This window comes from Xiphophorus couchianus, chromosome 17 (genome assembly GCF_001444195.1).
Source record: "Xiphophorus couchianus chromosome 17, X_couchianus-1.0, whole genome shotgun sequence".
In the NCBI taxonomy this organism is placed as follows: Eukaryota; Metazoa; Chordata; class Actinopteri; order Cyprinodontiformes; family Poeciliidae; genus Xiphophorus; species Xiphophorus couchianus.
The window spans coordinates 17,193,725-17,219,129 of record NC_040244.1 but is presented as its reverse complement, the minus strand read 5'-3'; the positions used below and the strand labels follow the sequence as shown (position 1 = coordinate 17,219,129).

The following is a 25,405-nucleotide window of genomic DNA, read 5'->3' as shown; positions in this document are numbered from 1 at the left end:
TCCGTTTCTTTTGCCCAGCCCTCACCTCCTGTCTTTCCTGCCACATAAATTGCTCCAGCCTCAGCATGCATTCATCAGCTTCTGCATTAGAATTTGTTTCCTCACAAACCATTGATCATCGTCCTATTACTAGGCAAATGACAGTTAATTACCCACTACATTAACCACCAGGACCCGGGGACTGACTCCCTGTGCCATCAGTCAACATGATGAATGTGGCAAGTTCAGTAATGCATGACCATTCTCCCGTCTGCCCAGCACACAGAGAACAAGCCCCAGATCACACTTTAAAGCATCAAGGGAAAATCTATGGCAATTTGCATAATTACAGACTCAGGGTTAATAACAGACAAATGATTTGTCACATCTCTCATCGGCTTTTTTAATGGAACTGTTGTGTTATTAACCATGCTTGGAACAATGCTGGTGTTCTACATGGAAAGCAGAGAAGGCTTAGCCTGTCCATCTGTAAAAAGATCCAGAAGCAATATAGAAGAACAGATATGAGCAGCATTATATTAGAATTTGATCTAAGAAGTCAATTTGACCACATAGTCATAAGGGAAACTGGGGCGGGGGGAGGAGCAGATGTAATTAGTCCCTCTCCACCATCCATGAGATTGTCAATGATTAAACAACTCAAGAGTCAAAGTTATTTCAATTACCACAGGCGTGACCTGGGAATTGTCACTGGGATAAGATTTTCCTCCTTGAGTGCCCTTTCTTATGAGGCTGCCAGATCCACCAGACCTCATCTACACCCAAACACCAATCTGTCCTAACAAGGAATTATGGGATCCATTATGGGATCCATTATGAGAAGAAGGTGATAATATAGGGAACTACATCAATTATTTTTCCTGTTTTAGTGAAACTCGCTCATGTGAGAATATACACACAAAGGCAGCACAGCTGTGAAATGCTCCACTTAAATATCAGTTTGAAGGTTTCTCCCCAAGTGACTCCAACTTGTTTATGGCTACTTCTGCTACTTCTAGTTAGCTAGTTATTGTCCCTAACTCAAGATTTTAATCCAAAAGGGTAAATATATTCTGTGTCTGAGGAAATGAGACAGAGGAATTGACACAGTCACTCAAGTCACTGTTTACTTGAGTGACTTGTAAAGTGTAAAATTAGCAGAAAATCACAAGAAAGATTTTTTTTCATCTTGTCACATTCCTTGCAGTTTTTATCTTTGCTACCAGGATGTTTAAAGGCTTCTTCATGTAGAAATCAAAAACACAATGCAAAAAGACGAAAACAGTTACATTTATGTTTTTTGGGTTTTTTGAGATCTTTTTTGTATCTTTTCTACATTTTCAGCATATCAGGAATGAAATATGGCGAAGTAGCCTGCCTACATGTCCCCATGTGCAAACTGAAAATCTTTCATAACTGGCACTAAAAAAAACCAACAAAACATTACCAACATTTCAGAGGTGGTAATGTTGGCTTGGTGTTTCAAAAGAAAAGCCAAGCCAATCGGAAGGTTCTAACAGTGACACAGGGAACCCTTTTATTCCACATGTTATACTCAGGACTGGGACCTCTAATCACCTCAGTACAACCTGTCAAAGGACCATTTTCATCAATCATGCTGCTGGTTTGAAAAAGCTGATTTTGCAAATGACTTAAAGTGAGAATTCCCTGTTAACAATATTAGAAAGAAGATGAGCGCATACCAGAATTACCATGGTGTGAGATGCACCAGTACTTTCATGCAAAAGTGCAGATGTTTATCTTTACTACTTACTGTGGATTATTGGCTAGGGAAAACCTCTACCATAGTATTTTCTTTTCAAGTCCAAGCTAAAGATATCGGTCAGCACCGCTCACTGCAAAGACCTGGCAGGTAACAGAGCAGCTGGATAGCAGTGGGTGGGTGTAAAACAGGGTCTCACTGTTCCACCACACTGCCCACTAATTCAGAAGTCATTCAGGGGTTCAGCTCAGGCCTCATAACCCCTCCAATACCATCAATATAAGCAGCTGTAAGCAGTACCGACATCAACCAATCAGGATTTTAACATACTGTTTTCTACATTCTGCCCTGCCCCATATGCACGCCATGTTGCAGCAGCTCCAGTCAGCCACTCTCCCAGGCTGAGACGTGTTTTTTGCTCATTTGTTCCTGAACCTCATCGCCATTTTGCTTCATTAACCAGGAATACTAATGAAGGCCTGGCTGAAGCTGCCCACTTCAACTAAAGTAACACTTCATCCACATACACACCTGCACACCCCCGCACACACACACAAACACACCCCCACACACACCCACACCCGCACACACACTCCAACACACCCCCACGCCCACACACCCACACACACAAATCCAAAGGATTGGTCATAGACATTCAGAGAGACTTTGAGCGGACCCTAGTAGACAAGTTCAGATGATGAAAATCATATCACCTGGGCAGCAGATCAGATCAGGAGGTATGAATTATGCTTAAAGATTTTCTCTGAGGTATGTTTTTCAATCACCACACAGATATGAACAGGAATAAATAAGAAGGGACATATGTAGGGTTTGGATGAGTTTAGGCAAAGATAACTGGTTCAATTAAACTTGACTGCAATGTTTGCATGTATGACTGGATGAAATTGACTTTGCTATAAAGTGCCTTGAGATGATGCTTTGTAAATTGGTGCAATAAAAATAACTTGAGTTTAATAGAATTTAATTTGACTTCAATGGCTTCATCCAGTCTTCTTAAATTAACAAATAAGGCCAACAGACATTCAGTGACAGAGTTCAGGATCAAACTGTAAAAATGGTCGCTGCTCCGGGAGTTTCAACAATGCTGATTCCATTAACATGTCATTCCAACACCGACTCTCTCAAATGTCAGACAGTGTTAACATCTTCATAATCAGTCCTAGTCTGTCTTAAATTTGTTTTGCTGTAGTTCTCAACATTGCTATTGTTTTAGCGTAATGTCGTTGGACTATATTCCTTCTGCTATGCTGCCTCCTGTTGGTGACCTTACATGAGTGTTCGTCTACTTCAGTCTCCCAATCAAATATGTTAATTTCTTTAGGATTAGGGTTTAACTGTTTTTCTTGTGTCAAATCCTTATTATTTGTTTAAAAACACACAAAGCCTTGAAAGAGTTACATTGGAGAGACAAGGCATTTCAGGTTGCTAGGTCCATATATCTTTGAGTTACCCATGCGATGGACTGGGAGCCAGTACACTGTATACCCCCTCATCCCTTCACACTGAGCAGGATATGTTGGGCATAGAAAATGGAGTGATGCATAAATAGTTAGGATGCAGCTGTTTTAACCTCTCTCATGTCACAATACCAAACTAAGCGTGAGGATTTTTGTGTTCCTTTATTTTTGTCTTGGTTACCACATACTGGCTCTCTGTGTGTGTCAGTATATTGGTTTAGGACCAGATAACTGTGAAACCAGACCAAACCAGTGTTTGGCAAAGATTGTGAGGCTGAGAGGAGCCGATACTGCACCTCGATGTGTGTCACACAGTAGGATTTCTGTTATCATCCTCTCACATGCATGCAGAAAGGAAGTGACAGCCAAATATGTGGCAGTCCTGCAGCCCCAGAGTGTTTCAGGCAAAACATGTCGCCCATTCTCAACAAGCAATGACTGCGGAGGGACATAAGCACATCAAACAAAACAAAAAGCAAAGAAAATGCCAAGCTCTTTTTACTGTTGCTGCAGAAAGCTTCCTGTTCCTATTTGGAGTAATAAGTTCTGTTCAAACTAAAACCTTTTTAGACTTTCAGGTGTTCAGGTTGCATTTGCAACAACTCTAAGGACGATTAAATGATGGCCAGACTGGTACAACTCTTCCTCAATCACCATCATCCTGAACCATTGGCACAGGGCAGGATTCTTTCTTATATACTCCAAATTCTGGCCCTACCATCTGAACGTGAAGCTGAAGATTGAGACACAGCAGAGAAGGAAACATTTTTCTGATCCTCTCCTTGTCCAACTTTGGGGAGCAGTGAACTGTAACCTGGGTTTCCTGTTCCTATGTGGCACCCAGTGTGGTCTTCTGCTGCTGAAACCCATCGGTTTTGTAATGTTTGCCATTCATAAATAATATTCCACAAACCTTGGCTGTAACAAAGACTTATTGAAACTACTGCTGCTCTTATATCATCTAAAACCAGTGTGTCCATTCTTCCAGCATCAAAACAACACATTTTAAATCCCAACAACTACAAGTCAACGTATATTCTCTCTTTTTTAGATTCTTCTCTATGAACCTGACAGATGGTTGTGAGTGAAAATCCAATCAGATGAGTAGTTTATGACATTCTGTCTGCCACCGACAACCATTCAAAGTGACTTAATCTCCTTTCCTCCCTATTCTGATGCTCAGTTTAACTTCAGCACTGCATCGATGTGCCTCATGGCTGATTTATGTTTTGTGTAAGTTAGCAATTGAACAAGTATACAAGGATGCCAGTGACTGTCATGTATGTATAGTTTGTTGTTAGATTTTTAAGCATTACAAAGAAGTCAAGCTTGAAATCACACATTTGAATTTAATTCGGTCATTTTCTGTTGTGAATTTCCTGAACCACTTGGATCTGACTGTGACAAGCTGCAACCTGTTTTAACTGCCACCAGGTGGAGCGTTGGATGCACTCTGGACACCAACAACAAAGACAAAGCAGCTTGGATACATCGGTTTGTACATCTTTGTGTGAAAAATAAGTCTGCATGCAGTGGACGGAGAGTTTTTCTTGGAATTACATACTCAGGAAAATGACTCTGATTCTTAAAAAAAGAAAAAGATAGCTGCAAGTCCAGCTGAACAGCCATGACATATTATTATGCTATGTTAATGGCAATAAACTGAAGAAACAAGGTGCAACAACTGGAGTCATGCTTCATGTTTTCATTAAAGTTAGAAAAGACAGCTGTTAAACTAAAGAGAAAAATGGGTTTTCCACAGTAATTAGAAAAAAAAGGAAGAAAGATAAGCTTTACAGACTAAACTTGTCTTAAAAAAGAATGAAAGACCGATTTATATTTCAAACTCAATGGATATGACAAAGACATGGGTTGTTTGGAAGGACTTTCAGGAAAAAGCCTTTTCTCCTTAAAAAGTGCATAGCAGCACTTTTTAAGGTTTCAGAGGTTTTTTGGTTTCAGAGGTTGAATCTCAACAAACCTCAACAACTTCTGAATAATGTCTGTTGGACTGTTAAGACCAAAGTGGTAATGTTGGCCTGTAAAACACATCAGCATAATTATTTAAAAACCAGTACAACATTCAAGCAAAAACAGCCATTCCAGAAAACAATGATCTAAGCTCAGCAGCATCAACATACCTTCTAATAAAACTGATGATTCTCCTGTGCAAAATTCTGGAATTAGAAATGAATTAGGCAACGGCTGACCTCTAAGTGTGGGAGAAAGTCGTTTCAGATCAACCGTTACCAAAATTAATCATCCCTTATATTCTTTACAATCTGGTTTTTAGGAAAATATTGTAGGTACTGTTTTTTAAATTTGAAAAATTTACACAGTACATCACATTAGTTTAACCTCAAAGATTTAATTGAAATCAATCTAAATTTTTACAATTACAGAAGGAAACCTTTTAAATCCCACAAAAAAACCATACTTCTTTAGAACAAATCTACAAAATATAAAATTGCAGTAATTTACTTTAGTTAGTAAATTACTGATATTAAAGATCTGCATCCTGATTCTGACTTTCTGAATGTTGTCTTGGTTACTGTGATGCCATTGCTTAGAAAGATGAACTCATTCAAGTTTAGAGAAAGTGTCTTGTGCTTCTGTCTGATTGGAAAACAAGTCTTTGTTACAGGAGCACATTAATCACATTAATCAGAGTTAAGTTTTAACAACTTCAACTTACTTTATCTGGTTAATTTTGTTTTTGGTTAATTTTGTTTTACTTTTGCTATATATGATCTCTTATCTATTTCTGTGCTTTACATTCAGGCCTAATTTTTTAAAGGTGCTAATATCCATCTCTTTTTGTCAGAATTTGATCTATACTCTAAAACATTTTCTCTTTTCTGTACCCTGTAGCAGATTAAAAATTAGTCAAGGCCCAAACCTAATCTGGAAATCCTTGTGAATGAGGAGAGGAGAGGTTAGGTAAGCCATTAATATATGCATAGAAATGACCTCCAGGACATACAAAAAAAGAGTGTGTGGCAAAAGGTTGAATAATCTTTAAACTACACTTGAATTTAATTAAAACTTACAAAACAGGTACAATTGCCTTTTGGTGAGATCATGTTTTTCTTCAACAGTACACCTAAGCAACAATTTCTGTCCTTTTGATGTCAATTAAGACCCTCTTATTAAAGTCACAAAGGTTAATCTGGAAGGAAAGATGATATCAAACGTGATGGAAAGAAGCCAACGCAGCGACCCTGTGCTGATTAGACGTAGGGACATGATGAAGCTGAAGCTCGTGGTTTTTTTTTATAAATTTAAAACACTTTTTCAAGAGTTACTGAAATAATGGCAACACTTCTTACAGAGACTGCGATTCAAAGTTAGCAAGAATAACTGATTTGCAATTTATACATTTCTTAGAACATGAGAAATGTGGTCATTAAAAGAAACACATCAGGAATGTTTTTATTAAACAGCTCAATATGTTCAGGACACTAAAGCCATTATTTTATAGATTTACTTCTCCTATAGCACTGCTGTCTTATCCAAGATCCACCTCATCCATTCATTACAGAGAATTGTGTGGCGTTGCATTCCTGAGGGTCAATCTGCGTCAAATACAGTAAGTGGATCCCTGGACTGTTGATTGAAAGCATTTGTAATTTCTGAGTCTATACATTATAAAAACAACTCATCATGTTTAGTATGGATTTATGTGACACCTGCTGCTTAATATTTTATGATTTAATATGAAATAGTGTTGAGAAAACAAATCAGACTTTGACAAACCTGATCTGTTGAAAGAATATGCTGGTGATAATGATATCTGCATTATCACTAATCTTAAATTATTTGTTCTTCCTCTGTGAATTTACCTGAAAGCAGCAGCTTGTAACTTTATCCATCAGCCCAGTATGAGACCTGAAAAGTCCCCTACAAATCTCATCCATCTGCTCTGGCTGTGCCCCCGGCTCAGTACCTTTAGGATGGAGATATTTTCTGCTGTATCTAATGTGGTTGGGAGGAAAATTGACCCGAGCCATCTAAGTGCCTTGTTTGGGGTCTTTTGTGGAAGACCCCTTAACTCCATCTCAGGAAAATTCTCTAGCTTTCATGACCATTATTGCTAGGAGAGTTATATTACTTATATGGAAACTTCCCCAACCACAGTCCTTCTTCCACTGGTTTAGAGATATTCTTTACCTTCTTAAACTCATCTGAGCAATTTACACACTGGGTAACCACTACAAAGTGCTGGCTAGATGAACTAACTTTCCCTGAAAATGAAGGTTCTTCAGAAGTTGTGTTCCGCTCTTTCCCACTAGACTCTTTCTTGCCCTCATGTGGGAAGCAATGCAGACTCACCTCACTATTTTTTATTAATTACTGCCAACAGTGACACATTGTCTAATTCGCACCACTCAAATGCAATATGATAAAAAAACAACTCCTGGAAAGTTAGCCTTGTTGTATTTACTCTGTAGATTCCAGGACAGAATGAACCCAATCACTTCATCAACCCAGCATGCATTGTGCAAGAGAAAAAATGCACAATGGGTGAAAAATAATAACAATAGATTTGTAAAAATTCTTAATTACTTCAAAACAATTATCGCGAACAGCCTTTTGTTTTAGTTAATAGAAAAATTACAACATATTTAGCCTAACATATTCAACTAATAATGGATCCCTTTAAAGGCTGCAGTAATTAAAACTTTTCACAAGGAACACATGAAAGACTCTGTAACCAATAGCAGACCTACATTTGAGTCTGATTTTTTGTCAAATTTTTTTTAAACGGCTGCTAATTAATTGTGTGAACATTTACACTGTTCTATTTGTTTTAGTCATATTCTTGTTTCTCCGAAAATCTACAATCATCTCACATTCAACATAAAATCACTACATCGTGACACAAAGCTGGCCACCAGCTCTGTGCTCAGCTTCATACTGACACACCTCACCAGGGCACAGTCATCACCGTTTCAGTAAAGCTGAGGAGAGATTTTCAAAAGACCAGGTGTTCACACTGACAGACTAGTTTTTGTTTTTGTACTCAATTACATTGAGTGAATATGACTTGAAGTGATGACTAAAAAAGTTCAAGTTTAGTGACACAATAATAATGACTAAAAATCTGTTTTTAAAAACATTCTAATAATAAGTACTTTTGTAGCAAAATGCGCAAAAAATGCATCTTAATTCTTAAGATGCATTTTAATTCTAATCTAATTCCATATTTAATCCAATTAAATGAATTCCGGTATATTGAGTCACATTTCAAATCAATTTAATTATTTTGTAAAGTTGTTCACATAGTAAAAATTATATTCATAAAATAGTAAAACATTGTACTTTTTACTTTGTCATCTGGTATTTGCCAGATATCTCTGGTAAATGCCAAATTAAAACCTTTGCTGTATTTTATGTACACAAAGAAAAAAAGACAAAAAAAGGCAAGCAGTAGATTTTAGACTTTTACTGATAAATTAAAATATGAAGCGGAAGATCTGAGAGCTGCAAGAGGAGGATCAGATAATTTCATTCCTTGGATCAAATCAAATTACACATACGGCTGTGTGCCTCAATAAAACCAATTTTATTTGAGAGATATTGGCAGAACAAATTTCACCATGAGCTGGAGTTTCATACACACTGACTGCATGACTAAGGTCTAACCTGGCCTGATGAAAAGCTTTCCTCCGCTCTCAGTGCTCTGGCAGGCAGATGAAGCAGTGGGACTCACAAAGAGCATCAGTTCTTTGTGAAGAACTGATGCTCTGCTTCCAGTCCCAACGCATGGACTCCGACTTGACCTACAAGCTATATGTTAAACTTTTGTTATTCCAATGCCAATGACTTTTGCACAAATTATAGAATTCTTGAAATTTAACTTATTTTTTATGATTAAAAAATACGTTATAGCATTTTCCTTGCTCCCGGAAGTACTCTTATTTCTTTTTTGAAAGAAGAATAACTCATCTGACACAAAGGAGGCATTATTTCAATAAAGAGCTTCATTGCTTTAATCATTTTTTAGATGTATCATGAAATAACATATTTCTCAGTCAGGTATCAATAATATCTAACTCAAAGGAGTAGTTGACATTGTTTTGTCTGGCTGCATGAAGCTAGACGGCGTGTTTAGGCAGGGGAATAGAACGGGTTCTTGTGGGGTGTGGTGCATGGAAGCTTGTGTGTAATTATAATCAAGTGGTCATCTACCACTTCTCTTAAGTGATGCAGAGCCTAATTATCAGCATCAAAGACTGCCATGGGATTGAGACCTAAGAGGAAAGTGAGGAGAGAGGGGAGTGTTTTGGTGTTTGTGAAGGATGAAAGAATAAAAACTTATAAAGTGGCAAGAATGACAGGACTGAGTGCCGCATTCTCCTTCCTCAAGTCTCCCTAAAAGCTTAAGCAGGAGAGGCCTTTATGTACGCCAAGTGCTCTATTGTAATAACAAGTTGTAGAGATGGGATTCAGTTGGGACTGGCAAAACCGACACAATCTCTTCTTTAAGGTATTCAACAAGACAGCATCGCTTAGACTTATAATGGTTTATTTGCTAAAGATACAAGTAAAATACTTTTGTTTTATTTAATGTTCCTAATTTAAAAATACAAGCCTAACAAATATAAACGGTCGTTTACTTCAGTACTGTGAAGAGGTTTTATTAAGCTGAATGGTGTCTAAAGTTTTATTTCTGGATGAGGCCTTTTATTGTTAAGGTTGATCATTCTGATGCTTTAAACATTGAATACAGAATTTAATCTGAGTTTAATCATTCTGACCACAAACATCCAAGCTAAATGCTTCCTTAGTATTAGCTGCTAGGCGGAAAAGAGGGTTGCTCCACTAGTCTCCCTCTGCAGAGGACAAAACATTTTCAGAACGTTTTCCTTTCATGGCAGTAAAATCCACAGTACAGCTAACACTTTCTAATGTTCAGTGGTCTAAATATCCCTGTCTGACTTCTGAACCAAATATCTTGGGGTGATAAAGGAAGAAGCTAGATTTCTGTTGCTGTGCTAGTTTCCATGTTTAATGAAAACTAGCATACCTTTTGAAACTAGAAAACCTTTTGATTCAAAGGTTTTTCCTTGATCCTGTGAAAAACATGTCTCCCATTTCACAAGGTAAGCTGAGTTGGTACTCATACTCAGTTTGTCCTTTATGACACACATCCGGTGTGCATCATGTGCTGGTTGATTGGCCCTTCTAAATGTGATGTGACTTTTTGGGAAAAGGGAGAAGAAATAGCTTATGAGCAAGACACATATTTCTGAGTTCAGGGCTCCAAGACAACGGTGCCTCCTGTGTTTCCCGTAAGGTATAATTTGAAATTCTGCTGATGGTTTGTGCAAGTCAGTAGACCAAATTCAGCCTGAAGTGTTGAACAGTTTCTTCAGCTGCAAAGGCGGGATTATTTCTGTTAGTATTTAAGACACAAGAAGTACTCCGCATTTCATGAAAAGATAACTAGGTGTCAGATAAGCAAAGGAGAGTCTTTTCTCGACAGGATGATGGGAAAAGTCAGATAAAAATCTTGGAGCTCTTAGAGCCTACAATGGTTGAGTGATTAGTTGAAATACGTCATTCCTTATTCTAGACAAAGTCCTATTAATTCTGATCAGTAGAAGTAAATTGTTCTTTGCTGTTTGTCAGATCCTGTTTCTAATACTGTTTCTCATCAGCAAATACTTAGAAATATAGATTAGAATTCTTATTTTTTTTATTTTAGTCCATATAGAATGAAAACAATCTCTAAAGAAAACAAATTACTTTGCTAAGAAAAAAAAATCATTTTTGGATGGATGGATGGATGGATGGATGGATGGATGGATGGATGGATGGATGGATGGATGGATGGATGGATGGATGGATGGATGGCTGGATGGATGGATGATACACTACTGACAGTAGAAAATAACTTGTGTTAAATTTATAATTACACTTTTATTGTAAAGGCAAAGTACATGATGATGGTTTACTTAAACTTAGTTTATTTAATATTTCACTAACATGTGACTATTACTTACTGTATTTTAACAAAGGCTATGCAATAGCTTTCTGGATCTTAATTCAATTCAATTTAATTTATTTATATAGTGCTGATTCACAACAAATGTCGTCTCAAAGCACTTTACAAAAAAAATCATTTCATTTCAATCATACATTCCATTGGATCTTAGTTATCATCTTAAAGCATTAGTGGGAGTTTCTGAATTGTTTGAAGTGAAGTACAGAACATGTTAGAGGTACCAGACCGTAGATACAGCAGAGCTGGCCTCAATGTCTCAGCCAGGAGAGAAGATGACAAACTACAGCCGCTTCAGTCAGAGCACAGCTACTGGGCCAACTTCGTTGGGTAGAGTTCAGTGGACAGCTTTTGATTTTAAAACGTTAGCTTCTTGTAACTGAAGTAACTAGTCCCATCTGCATCCAGGAGACTGCAAATGATTCAAGTTCGGTAGAACAACATCCTGAGGCTCAGAATGGTTTTGTTATTTAACTACAGTCCTTTTTTTTGGATCTGGGAAAACCCTTGGTCACTCCTCAGACTCCTGAGTCAGTAACCTTGTTAGAAGTACCAAGTTGTGGCTGGTTTTCATGTAAATTAAGTTCTTTTCTCTTTTGGGTAATAATGTCAGCAGTGCTCATTGTGAAGTTCAGGAACATGCCTGTAAGCAGTGCCGTCAGTAGCCAATGTTTTAGAAAAATGGTCCAACAGTCTTGAGAGACCTACTTTGTTTAACCCATCATGAAATACTTTTAGCGATTTACCTTCATTGGTTATCATTAGTTATGACTTAACTAGATGACATTTGCAATGGAAGGGCCAGGTTTCTGGCTGCTGTAGGCTTCCCCCGCCCCCATCATTTTTTCTTCATGTGTTCTATGACTTATTCCCTTTGGCATTCCGTTTTATTTCGTTGTATGTGTGGATTACTTGAGCTGTTCCCATCTTCAGATGTAAAATTAATATCACAATTCCCTTCACAGTTATATTTACTGGACAAAAACGAATGTGTTCAGTACTTATTTTCCATACTGTATCGATTGCAACAGGAATAATTGCCATTCTTGAAAAAATCAAGAAGACCAAGATGTTGCCGTAGTTTAATTAATTAAACTTATCATTTGTTTTGAACAAATGATAAACAACAAATATGCAAACAAGTGAAAGTGTCACCCAGTGTATTATTGTGGAATATCACTTCTGCTGCCCAGAAAGTGAGCTGTTAGAATGTCATGACTGACATACAGCAACAATCTTCAGTCAGAGGAATCTTCACATGAATTGAAACACTGACTGCTACCTGAGATCCTTCCTGCCCACAGTATCAGTATCCACAACAGCTCTTTGAAGATACTTTCATGATGTGAGTTACAACAAGATCCAATTTCCCTTTTGGGATAAATAAAGTATTTTGAAATTGTATTTAAATATTCATTTGTTCGGTCTAGGTCATAAAACTTGTCAAAAGAAGACAAAAAAGAAACAAAAAAAAAGCTAAGAATACTATACAACAGTGATGTAATATGGAAAGAAAGAAAATCATTTCCATTAATAAACAGGGCCATAAGATGGATGCAGATTACAAAGTTGATTCTGAGAGTAAATAAGAACATATCCTACAGTGAACCATGCTGTTGTCTGTTAGAGGCGGCTGGTTTCCAAACTGTTATTAAATCCAGTCGTGTTTCTGGGGAGCTTGCTTACATTCACAATTTTAGTAAAACCAGTGTAGAGGAAAATTGAAATTGGATTAAAGAGTGAATGAATAGATCGGAATAAAGTGAGTTTCTTTTTTTCAAATGCTGTCTTCAAAATGGGTTTTTGGACTTTACAGTTTTCCATTAAAACTGAGGCATTGCATTGTGCAGGCCGCAGTATTACTGTCTCCTTTTTCTTAGCAAATTTCAACCTAAATGTGTCATTCATACTACTGTCCTCCCCCATATTACAAACATTATTAGTTTGGACTTTTCAAATTACATAAACAGGGGAATCCCACCATCACTAGCATAGTGAGTGGAGGCTCTGCTTCAGATGGACCATGCACTGATAAAATGATCTTACTTTAGTTGATGACGTTCAAAGACAGCGGAGCACAAATCAAACTCTGAGAGATCAAACCTGTAATTATGTTTGGAGTTACATGCCTATGAAGGCACACACACACACATACGCACATGCACCCCCCCCCCCCCCCCACACACACACGCACACATGCAAAACATTCCTCTTTGAACATCTCACTCAAACACACAGGAATTGCAGGAGCATAATGTTTCCCCCCTGTGTTAGTCTTTTCCTGTTTTGTGCCCGTGTTGTGATGCAGGATTACTATTTGGCTGCTGGTTGGATCACATCACTCAGGCCGGCAGACCCCTGAGGAATTATATTAACCCCTGGTTATGTCACGCCTAATAACATGCCACCCTGATAAGCAGCATGGGGCTGACTAGGAGTACAGATTAAAGTATATAATGAATGCCCATCTCATTTATTTTTCCAGTACACTCTGCAAATCAACTAAACCTAATATATTTCCCCTTCTCAATAAGTAAAAATAACAACTGTGGTCGCTACTAACATTGGCAGACATTTCTATATGTGGAAGAGTCAAGAAAATGTAAGATAAAAAGGGTCAAAGATTATTAGAATGAGGAACTATGGCCATATGGTGTTCAAGTGCATCTCAATAAATGAGAATATTACTGCAAATGTTTTTTTTTTCCTTCTGAAATTCAATTCAGTTGAATTCAATTGAAAGTGAGGCTAATTAAATAGGTTCATTTCACAAACAACAATTCTGATGATAGCTTGCAGCTATCAAAACCAAAAAAAAAATCTGATATCCAAAACATTAAATGAAGTGTTATGTCATGCTTTACACAATCTTTAAGCCACAATACTGACTTGACTTTTGTTCAGCAGATAATCACTGACATCCTCCACAAAGGAGGTCTTTGCTGAAGAAGCTAAATGTTGTAGTCAACCACGTTAGCGGAAAGTTAAGTGGAACTTTATAAAATAGTGTCACCGTCTTAAAGTGATTGTTCTTCGCATCACAAACAGCAAAGCCAAAAATTGTTGAACTGTTATCATCTAATGAATCAGCTACTATCTGACTTTTGTCTGTTCTGTTCCGTTGCTCATCTTTTGTGTGTAAATGGTAAACTCCTTCTAATAGTATAACACTTTAACTAATCCACAGGACTCCAAAGTACTATCATTGGTTAGTATCTTGCCTACTGTGGATGATGATCTGACCTAAATACAGAATAGCTTCACACACACATAGGCCAACCAGCAGATAAGCAAAACCCAGGCAAAGAAAAGGATTTCTGTGGTATTGAAATATTTTAAGTGTCGTATTTGTTCTTACCAGGAATGAAAGTAGTTTTAAATTTGTGCAGGTACTATGACGAAAACAGTCAGTGGCTCATTGTGTGAACCAAAACAAATAAAATCATAATATTTTACTGTACTGTAGGGTTACTGTATGAATAACACGAAAAGTAGAAGAACTTCACAATGTGGAAAAAATATATATTTTGGTTCTGCCATACAGGGCCATTCTCAAGTAATTAATTACATGTACATTTATTACTGTAATCACAATTTGTCTATTTTGTACTGTAAGTTGTTTAAAAAATCTGAACTTTTACTTTTACTTGAATTTATTTTGAGTAAAGTTACTCTGTTAATTAGAAATCATACCCATTAATGAGTAAAAATATAACATGAGAAAACACCAGAAAAAACAGCACTGTTCTTTCAGCTGGGTTTGTATTAAGATCTCATGGTGTTGCATCAATGGGAAGACAGAGGAGAAAAAAAACATCAAGTTTAGTTTAAGTTAACTTCTAAGCAAAAGAAAAGCCCTTACTGAATTTAATACGCTTATATACGCAGCAGCTTTATCATACATTGTAAGCTTGAATAATATTTTAACAACAATTGTAAATGTCAATTTTGTCAGATATTTGTGATAATGATTTGCATTGACTAAATTTGAAAACAGAAAATCAGGTTTGGAGTCAGTCATTTAAAACTATTAAGTAGGAGTAAACAAACAGCAGCTGTCATAAGATAATGGAAAATTAATGTCCCATTAAAAAGACATATATTTTTTGTTGCTTTTTTATTTATAAATTTGCTCCGTTAAATAAAAACTGTTTGAAACCAACATGTCCTCATTTCCTTTGTGATGAGCTGAACTTTGTTTTGCTCATCACAAAGTAACTAAAGTTACATTTTAATGAGGTACTTGTTACTTTTGATGTTAGTAACTCTACTTGTATTTACGTGCAAATGTTTTATCAAAAATAACTGTAGTTTTACTTGAGTAGCCTAATTTTTTGTATCTTTCCACCTCTGCTGGCATGTATGAACATAGCCTGAAAAAATGTGAGAAGCACTGCGTTAGATGGTTATTAATATAGGGTGAGTTTCCACTGAAGACATTTTAAGGAGCAGGGGTAGCTTCATCTTCTCATCATTTCCACTGCAGAAATGATGAGATTTCTAGGATGGAACTCCACCCAGAAAATGGCCTAGGTAGGGAGGCAGCACCTGAAGTACACACTCACCTCACAGGAGGGATGCTGCAAAGCTAGTCACTCGATGCAAGATGTTCTTAGACACAAAAACTTCTACAAATAATAAAATGTACTTTAAAAGTGCTTCAAGATTAAATTTGCTGTTCAAAGGAAAACTTTGAATTGAAGTGAAGTTTGAGCTTTGAGCTAAACATTTTATATTCCTAGCATTTTGTGTCAGTGAACTCCCAATTTACATTCCTCTGAAGCTCATCTTTACTGCTTTAATTATTAAAATCTGAATTGTTATGAACTTATGAGGGATCCTCCCCTTTCTTCTCTCACATAGCGTTTAGAGTCAGCACTAGCTACAGATTCTCCAAGTTCAAATTGTTATTGATATGAACTTCGGTGCTTTGAAGAGATTCTTCAACAAGTCTGAACAGTGGGAATTATGTTTGTGCATGAATCATTGAGTTGATTATACAATTTTTCTCAAGCCTAAAGTTGCTTTTATGACATTTTAAGCATCATGGTAGGTTGTCACTTTGTTCCCCACTCAGACTCAAACAAGCACAGAAAGCAGTTGTTGTTTAGGCATAACAGCCAAAACGCTCACAAGTCAACAGACGTGTTACTGCTTGATTTTTTTTTTCTTCACCTCAGTTGGTATGGATATACAGTTGCTTTTCTTTGGCAGATAGATGCATGCTTTGTTTTGACTGAATCCTAAAATAAACTATCTCCTTTCCGTTTCTAAGCACTTGACACCATCAAATGGGTGTTTGCCCTTCTCCCAACTCTGAGTCAGACTCCAGCACCAATCCCACTTCATTTGTCATAACATTTTTTGTTATATTATTGTTTACACCATTCCTTTACATACAAGGCCAACATGTTCCATTTTGTAGTATTTGAAACAAATTGCAAGTATTTTTCTGCAGACTTGCTCAAAAGTCTGCAGAAAGTCTGACTTATTGGGTTTGGGATTACCCAAACCCAATAAGTCACAATTGCTGCAAATTTAAGCTGTTTCCCACCTGATAGTCCGGTTAACTTGGTTTGATTTGTGACCAAAATTGGAACATTTGTTCCATTTTCAGCTTAGGTATATGGGACTTTCACAATTTCACAATCTCTTTTCACAATGCACTACATCAAACTAACCAAACCCTTTTTTCTGTGACTTTCTTTGCCACATAAAATTTTCATCATCTTTTTTTTAATGAAAATGTCTTAGAACTATCCCAGTCACATTTCTACTGTTTTATTAGGGTAGAAGAAAGCAAAAAGAAGTCTGAAATGTAGAACTACAAGACAGACTTCATCTGTCACTTTGAAAGCACAATGGATTTTGGAGCTGCACTGACTTTATTTTGTCATCAGACTATAAAGCCTCCAATTGAGTTATTGTCAATCGATTAAGTTTATTTGTATGGCGTATTTCAACAACAAAGCAGTTCAAAGTGCTCTACATCATAAAAACACAAAAATACAAAGTCATAAAAAACATCAATCAGACAAAGATTGAGAAAACCAGAAACAAACATTACATTTTGATGACTGCCATCATCGTTATTATCAACAGACATTGAATGTGCTGGTCAGTGCTTCATTTATTATGGTTCAAAAGCAACAGGCAGATTTTTATAAGACGTCTGCACTGTAACTGTAATGGCTCTCATCACTAATGACATCAAAACAGCCATATTCATTCAGGACAACGGCAGTGGTAAAGTCTGTGTGGAGAACGAGACAAATCCAATTCTCAACAGAATTGGATTTGAATAAGTGAGGAGTTTACTGTAGAAATGCACCCAAACTCACCACTATATACTCTACATTTCATCGGTGTAAAGGAGCCAGACCAGCAACTGCAACATCTTTGCAGGTACATGACTTTTCTCAGTAGGATGAAAATGTCAACATTTTCATGACATGATGACATGATCCCTTATCTTTAAAATGTAAACACACCACAACACAGAACATTCAGACACTCAAGAGTTTACCTCAGCAGCCAATGGCACTTTCTCAATAAGAGTATCAAAGCTACTGTATGCCCTTATTTTATTATCATCACTATTATTTTTACCATTTAAAAACCCCACCAAGACAGAAGTAGAGTAACTGCATGCTGGCATCGGTAAAAACACAATGGGTTGATCAGCATATTTATATGGTATTTAAATAAGCCATATTCTAATTTGAAGGATAGTAACACCTGTATATTATATCAAATATTATCTTTCTGTATTTGCTGCAATTGTATGTGTATTCAGCTCATATTTGATTGTGGTGTGAGAGGCGATGATAGGCTTTATAGGATAGACGGGAGGAACTTTGCAGTGATCTGTCACATTCAGATCACTGAGGGTTTTATGTCAGAGACACTTTTGTGTTCTGTTGCTGTGTGAACTACTGCATGAGCCGGTTCATAGTGTTACTGTTTAGTGTGTTTTGGGGAAAACATCTCTGAACTGCTGATTTTGTTTGTGATTGGCTGATTCAGGTTATTAATATGTAATATGTACACTGTAATACCCACAAATAGGTGCTTGCCAACTGCAAATGCACTGAATACGAAGAAGACTTCAAGTCAAAGTGGTTTGTTATTTATGATGTTTTGTTATTTGAAAGAGGAGATTAGTTGAGCTATGATCAGGATGAAAGAAACACTCTTAACTTGTCCACTTTCTAACTATCAATTTTTAAGACTCCTAGTGACATTTTTCAAAACAACAGCTAGTGATAAATCTAGAAACTTTGTTGTTGGTGACAACGCTCTGCAGCTCAGCTTCAACCTGTCTGTCCTGAGCTAGTAGTGAGAACGGCCATTTAGCCTCCATTAGCTTCTCCTCCTTCCTCAGTCTGACAGTCATCAGTTCAATACCAAACCTTCACCAACAGTCAGAGCGGAACAGATCCACTCCACTCTGTGTCCACATTGCAAATAAATCACACACTTGTAAAGCTGAGTAAAGCTATCTCAGTAAAGAAGCTGAGTAAAGAATTAATGCCCACCAGATGCCATGGCAACTCTAACTACTCCAACTGAAGAAGTGAGACGGTTTTAGGCAAACTAAGCAAACTGCACAAAAATTTCAAACTTTGCACAGAAATATAAAGATAGAACCCCAAACAACCTGTTTAAACAGTTTATCAGCAAAACAAAAAGTTGTTTAGGGTTGAGTTTCACTAAGTTGAATTACACCATGTTTCTGTATTGAAGCATGTTGAAATGGAGCTCTTCAGATGTCATCCTCTTTCAGTGTTAAAGGCATTCCAGATCTTGCCATTCTGTTTGTACTCTGTTTGTCCAAACATCTGGGCAACAAGTGTGCATATGAATATTGATGAGTGATCTTTGCCTTTAGACCTGCATGTATGACGGACAGAAAATTCAGATCCGAGGTGGTAATAATAATAAAAAAAAGAAACAAAACACTGGTCACGTTTTTTCTGAATAAAAAAAATTGCCAGAATAGAATAAATGTTCAATCACAACGAATCACACTCAGTTCAAGCTCTTGATGTAAAGCAGCCCTGTTAGGTACAAGTTCTTGGGCAAAGTTAATATTCATAAAGACACAGATTTAAATGTTATAACACAGCAACCTCGTATCAGCTCACTCAATTCATTCTGTTAAATCCAAAAAATAAGTAAACTCATGACATAATTTAATTTTAGGTGGTAGTTTTTCTCTCCCAGAAAAACATCAGAAAATTATCTTGAGAACTTTGCAGCCTCAGTTTGCATCACTTATCATTTAACTTTTAACTTTGTTTACATCCACCACAAATAAGGTAACTCCAAATGAATCGATTCCCCATCATCTGTTCATTAATCAGACTTTCGACCTGGTTAGCTAAATGCCTGCAGAAATCACTCCATAGTTTATGACTCTATGGATTTATCCTGATTTTCTTTATTTCTTAATGTTTTTCTTTAATCTACTGGATACATCTTATTAAAATGAGGCGTTTCAGATGGACAGCATTCAGCACAATGTGTGAGCAGGCAGAAGAGTTCAAATAATAAAGATAACAATATTACTTAAGACAAAATGAGTGCTCATATCAAGGGCGTAGGTTTGGTCTAAGTTTTGGTGGGACCTTACAACTTACTGCCCCCCTCCCCCGGTCAAAAATGGCCGGGGGGTTATTACACCACATTGGTGTAATAACCCCCTACCCCCAACCATAACCATAACTTGATCATGCATCTTGTGTATACAACCACATGCAGTCATACTCAGCAGATCACTTCAAGAACACTTTACTTTTTCCTTTTCAAAATTCAGCAAACATTACAAGTAAGATCAAAAGAAATATCCTCTGGATCTACTGATTATACAACAAACACAATTGCAGATAAGAACAAAAAATTACTTCTTGCACTTCAGGAAAAAGATCCAATTGTTGAGATATTATTGTGTGATAGATATCTAACTTATGGGCCCACTCACTGTACTTACAGCCGAGGTAGCGAAATAACTTCTAATGTCTGTTGTCCTTTTCTTTTTTGGTGGCGACATGGTCTCGGAGACTCATAATAAATGTCAAACTCAGAAGGAGACGCGTTCACTGTCAGCACCACGGAACCAAGCTTCCGTTCCACGTGTGGCCAGCTGGCCGCCGCCTGTTGCAGCTAATCAAAGAACGTAGATCCACGTTCTGTGAGCCAATAGCGGCATGGGTCGTCATAGTTCAAAACAGCGAATTTTAAAATGAATGCTACCACTGCGTAGTATATTGAAATATTAAACTAATCAATGTAGATTTTCGTTTATTTATTTTGTTTTTGTTAAAAAATACATATGTTTTTTTTTTTTTAATTAATATGGCAAAAATTGGTCGGGACTATTTTATATCCCTTGAATATTGGTCGTGACATGTCACGACCGTCCATACCCAAACCTACGCCCATGGCTCATATAACCCACTGCCAGAATTTAAAAATCAGTATTTATGCTCCATTTTTTAGAGTGAATTTCTATCCCTTATGCTGTTTAGAAATTATGGATTGTTATTGACAAAAGTGATAAAAACAAGGTTTGATGTATTGCAACAAAAAATGTATCAAAGAAAAAAAAAACATGCTCCAAATACTAAATCACGCAACATTTCCCTTAAATGCATTAACAATGTTTATGTTGCTGTTTCAGGGAGTTTCTGTCTCCTTCTTAGGCTGCTGTTTTAACTGTTATTTCATCACACACATTAATAAAAATTATAATTTTTTAATTCTAATTGCTAATTGTGCCATCATAGACACATACTGTAGTTACGATCTCCTGTTTTGTTGCAGGGAAGAGGAGTGCAGGCTGTGTTAATGAACACTCCAAATTAAGAGATAACAGCACTTAATGCTTACAATGCTTATGTTTTGAATAACAATAAAGCATTATTTTGGTTCAGACTTATTTGGAGCTTCTTGTAGTGAGTGTTGTCAGGTTGACCTAATTTCCAGATTAGACCAAGAGAAAAATTATTCCTACAAAAATAACAAACACAGGCACACAAATAAATATACAAAGCAACATCAGATTTTTTCAAAGCAACTAAACACAAATCAGTTTCACTGAAAAGAGCAACCAAAAGCATGCCACTGCAGTAACACGCCAGACTAATCTAGGAAAATTTAAAGGTGTTTTGTAAGAAGGGGCATCTTCATGTTCTTCAATGTGCACATTTAAAAACCCAAATTCTAAATATGTGGAAAATAATTTCAGTGAATTTGCGCTTTGTGCGTCATTTTGAACCGTAACCGCTTCGTGTAGAGCGGTCAGAAGACATCTGCGTTTCTTACCGGAGGTAGTCTCTCCGGCACAAGATGAGGTTGGCTTTGGTGTAGAGCGTGGAGCCCACCTCGCCCAGCCTGCAGTCACAGCAGGCACACTTCAGGCAATCCTCATGCCAATATTTATCAAGAGCCTTCAGCAGGTAGCGGTCCTTGATCTTCCGGTTGCAGCCGGCACAGCCTTTTGGCTTTGCGTCCGGCTGGACAGTGAGCATTTGTATACCTGGAAGCACAGACACACTCATTAAACACTGAAACACTGGTACGCCCTAGAATGCCACTTCACTGTTTATTTTTATTTTATTTCAGTTTGTTTGTTTGTTCTGTTGTTTTGATCCATTTCTTAAAACACACAACAAGACAGTGAGCAGAATTAAAGTCAAGGAGTGGCCGGAGTGTAAAATATTGTTTCAGTTTAACAAGTTGTTTAACAAAAAATAAGTTTATGAAATTCTACTGAAGTTACAGCTAAAATACATCCGCTGTCTTAAGACATTGTGACATGTGGGCTGCTGTGGTGATGCACACATGAATATACTATCGACATCCAGTTTTAATACAATATTAAAAAGCAGCATATTAACAGAAGGATTCTTTAACAAAAAATAAATAAATACAATTACTGGTCATACTCAAGTATAGTGAAATACTATATAAGCCATATTAAATCATTGGGCTAACATAAGTTTAGCTACAGTTGAATTTGTAAGACTAAAAGGAAAACTGTAAAACAGATTTTGTCTTTATTTTCCCTTGGATGTTTTCAGGTAAATCTGATCAACTGGCAAAAATAAAAATGTCTTTAACGACCAATTCATTTAACACCAAAAAGTGATTAAATTAATTTATCTCCTGTAAAATCATTCTGTTGTCTCTGAGTGGAGTAACAGACTAAATGTGTTCCTGCTGGAGGAACTGATCTGTTTAAATCAATCCAAACTCGTCCTGTATGGTTTACATTAACACAGCCTTATTGTCTGCATTCTGGCTGATTTCTTTGGGTCACTTAACTCATCCTGTGATTCACTGCTTTTCTACAAACAGCACTTTTTTGTTTTTGTTTTTGCCGACTCCACGGCTGCAGCTTTACTCCAGGAGAAAGATTGTCTTGTGAGAGGAACTATTGATCTTAGTGCATAAAGACTGAATTAGAAAATCTAAAACATACACAAACTGTTTCAGGGTGAGTAAACTGAGCGTGTTGAACACTGAAACATAAGATCATTACAAACAAACTCGCAGCTCTGTTTAAACTGCCTTTGAGACCAACAGCCACACACAAAGCCACCACCTCCAATTTGGCCCATTTTAACTTGACCTGATGTGGGTGTGCGTGGGGGGGTGGGGGTGGGGAGTTTGGGGGTGTGTGTGTAAGTGTAAAGAGGCGTGGTTCCAGGCAGTGCTGTGTATTGTTTGGCCTCAGCTCACTGTGGAGAGCCTTTGTTGGCCCTGTGGGTGCTAGGAGCCGCCTCACAATGAGGCTTTAAATTAGTATTCTCCTTCCATTCCCTGAGGAGCACCACAGCCTCACTCCTCTTTGTCCCCCACTCGGCACACACACACACACACACACACACACACGCACACACACACACACACACACACACACACACACACACACACACACACACACACACACACACACACGCACAACTTGTTTCTTCTTTAAAATGAAGTAGGGTAGTTTGGGTCACTTTTAATTACACAAATACCAGCGTAAGGAATTTTCACCTCTTTTGGGGATTTCTTGGAGCAAGTGACTGACGCCAATTTCCCAGCAGGAGACAAGTTGCTCATGTGGCATCTGGTTGTTGATGTGTGTGAAGCAACTTTAATCTGAAAATCACGCAAGCAGGCTAGGGCTGCTTCTCTGTTGTTAACTATCTGGAAATGTCCTTAAAAGGTGCAGAGCATGCTGGTGCTCCAGGCTGTTCAAAGTTGTTCTCTACCGCCTAAAAAAAAGTCCGCTGCAGATCTGAATAAAACAAATGTGCACAGGATCAAAGAATTGTGCAACAGGATTTTCAACTCATTTGTTCCGGTGCTGGCTGCTGATTTGTTAATTGGCTGGATTTAGACAGCAATGCGCCTCGGCTGCTGTCCACTAAGCACCGCTGATCCGTCCGCCCTCGTTAGCACTACAAAGTCCTGCTGCTCATTACCAACGAAAAGGGAGAAGGAGTCTGCGCCCTCCTCTTTGCTTTGCGATCGGGAGAGAGTGAAAGCCATGGGCTGGATTTGTTCACTTGGCTTTTATGATAGGAAGGGGAAGTTTGTAATAAAGTGAGACAGAGCAGCCGGAGTCCGGTGGTACCAGGCTGTGGTGCTGCTGGCTCCGGGTTCTGCCCGACACTTCTGCTCCATCCAGCAGACCATCCAGCCATCCAGCTGCCGGGCGATCGGTGGCAAGATGCTGACATTTCACCATCACTTTAATTACTGTTGCTATGGTAGCCCACATTAAGTTAAGCCCAATATCGTGGCGATTGTAATCAGACTCAATTTGTGTTCCAATCAAACACAGCGAACCCCTTATCATAGGTATCAGAACACCAACATCCCGAGTGTGTGCTGTTGTAGACATGGAGGGCTGCCGGTGGATGTGAGGCGGAGGGTTGGAGCAGCAGCAGAGGCAGGTCACGTCACCTTCCAGAGACACGCTGGGAATTCCTCCCAGAAAAACACCGAAACACGAGAAGCGCAGCCTGCGCCCGTTCAATGAAAAGCCAAAGAAAACGTCTTACCGAAACTTTGCTCCCTTTTCTGCATTTGCTGAGCCACTGGAGCACCACCATTCAACCCGAAGCCACCGAGTTCCGAGAGCAGCTGTCTGCGAGCAGCCTGAGACCGGGCTTTGTTAGACACAGAACAATCCAGCACGGCGGCGGAGAGAGGAGGAGAGGCGAAGAGAGGCAAGCAGCGGCCGACTGAACAGCAGGCAGAGGAGCTGGAGGCGAAGCTGCCGCTGCTCTACGCTCACATGGCGTGTGAGAGCACGTTTATCACCGATCGCAGATGCAGCCTGTGCGCAGAGAGGTGCTGGCCGCAAATGACAGGATGACAAAGAGATGCTTCCCCCCACCCCCTGCGATGCAGAGACCATCTGATCCGGCAACCAGCCTAATCACAGCGGCTCCTGCTGCACGCCGCTTCTCCAATCGGCGCTTTCAACGCGCCACAAGGCAGGGAGGCAGGCTGGATCTCCCCAACCCAATCCTCAACATTTAACACGCTCTGCATTTACTTTGTTCTCATTTGCACACAGGCTACGCTTCATATCTTGCCATCTAAATTAGGAAGCCGGATATTTTAATTTAAAGCAACTTTTCTTTTTTCAGTCACCATTGAATTAGTCAACTGAACATGAACAGGACGGGTGACGGAGTATTGAGGCCTCTTACTGAAACAATGAAGGCTATACTCTGCCTCCAGCAAATCTTTAAACTCCTGAAATGATTACCTGAACATTTTTAGGATCATGCAAAGACCAACAATGAACCTAAAAGTATTGGAACCAAAGTCTTCTCTGTTAGGCTGGACATGAAAAGCAGGTCATACTACTGCTGTACACTGTGCAGCCTGTCTTCTGTTTCCATTCAAACGCATTGCTGTGCTTTTTAAGAGGCTTCTCAGAAAGTGGGACTTCTAGTCTAATAAAATCACCCAGGTGTTTTTCCACAAAAACAACTGATGAGAAAATGTTGTCAAACTTATCCATTCCAACTGGTCAACTTATCTATATCACTTCATTCTGAGATAATCATTCTTCATTCATGGAGATAGAGAATTGAGTAGTTCTTTGCTTTTTTAAAAACAAATCTGCTATTCCTCATCCATTAGTGGCCCAGTTTTGACTATAATGCCAGTGCAGAGGCACTCACCCACCTCAATAGCCTCCTA

The 25,405-nt window shown here is 38.2% G+C and overlaps 1 protein-coding gene across 2 annotated transcripts in view; it reads right to left on the bottom strand.

The window, feature by feature from the left end:
* lmo3 (LIM domain only 3) overlaps positions 1-25,405 on the bottom strand; it is a 36,549-nt gene that overhangs the window by 10,184 nt on the left and 960 nt on the right. Inside the window, exons 1-2 of one of the 2 annotated variants that reach the window (XM_028043284.1) lie at positions 24,250-25,146; positions 21,515-21,728 (exon numbers count right to left, since the gene is read on the bottom strand). In XM_028043284.1, coding sequence (XP_027899085.1) covers positions 21,515-21,728; positions 24,250-24,274 — 239 coding nt within the window. In that variant the 5' untranslated portion in view covers positions 24,275-25,146. Of the gene's footprint in view, positions 1-21,514; positions 21,729-24,249; positions 25,147-25,405 lie in introns of those variants that run through there. The other variant, XM_028043286.1, reaches the window with a different exon arrangement.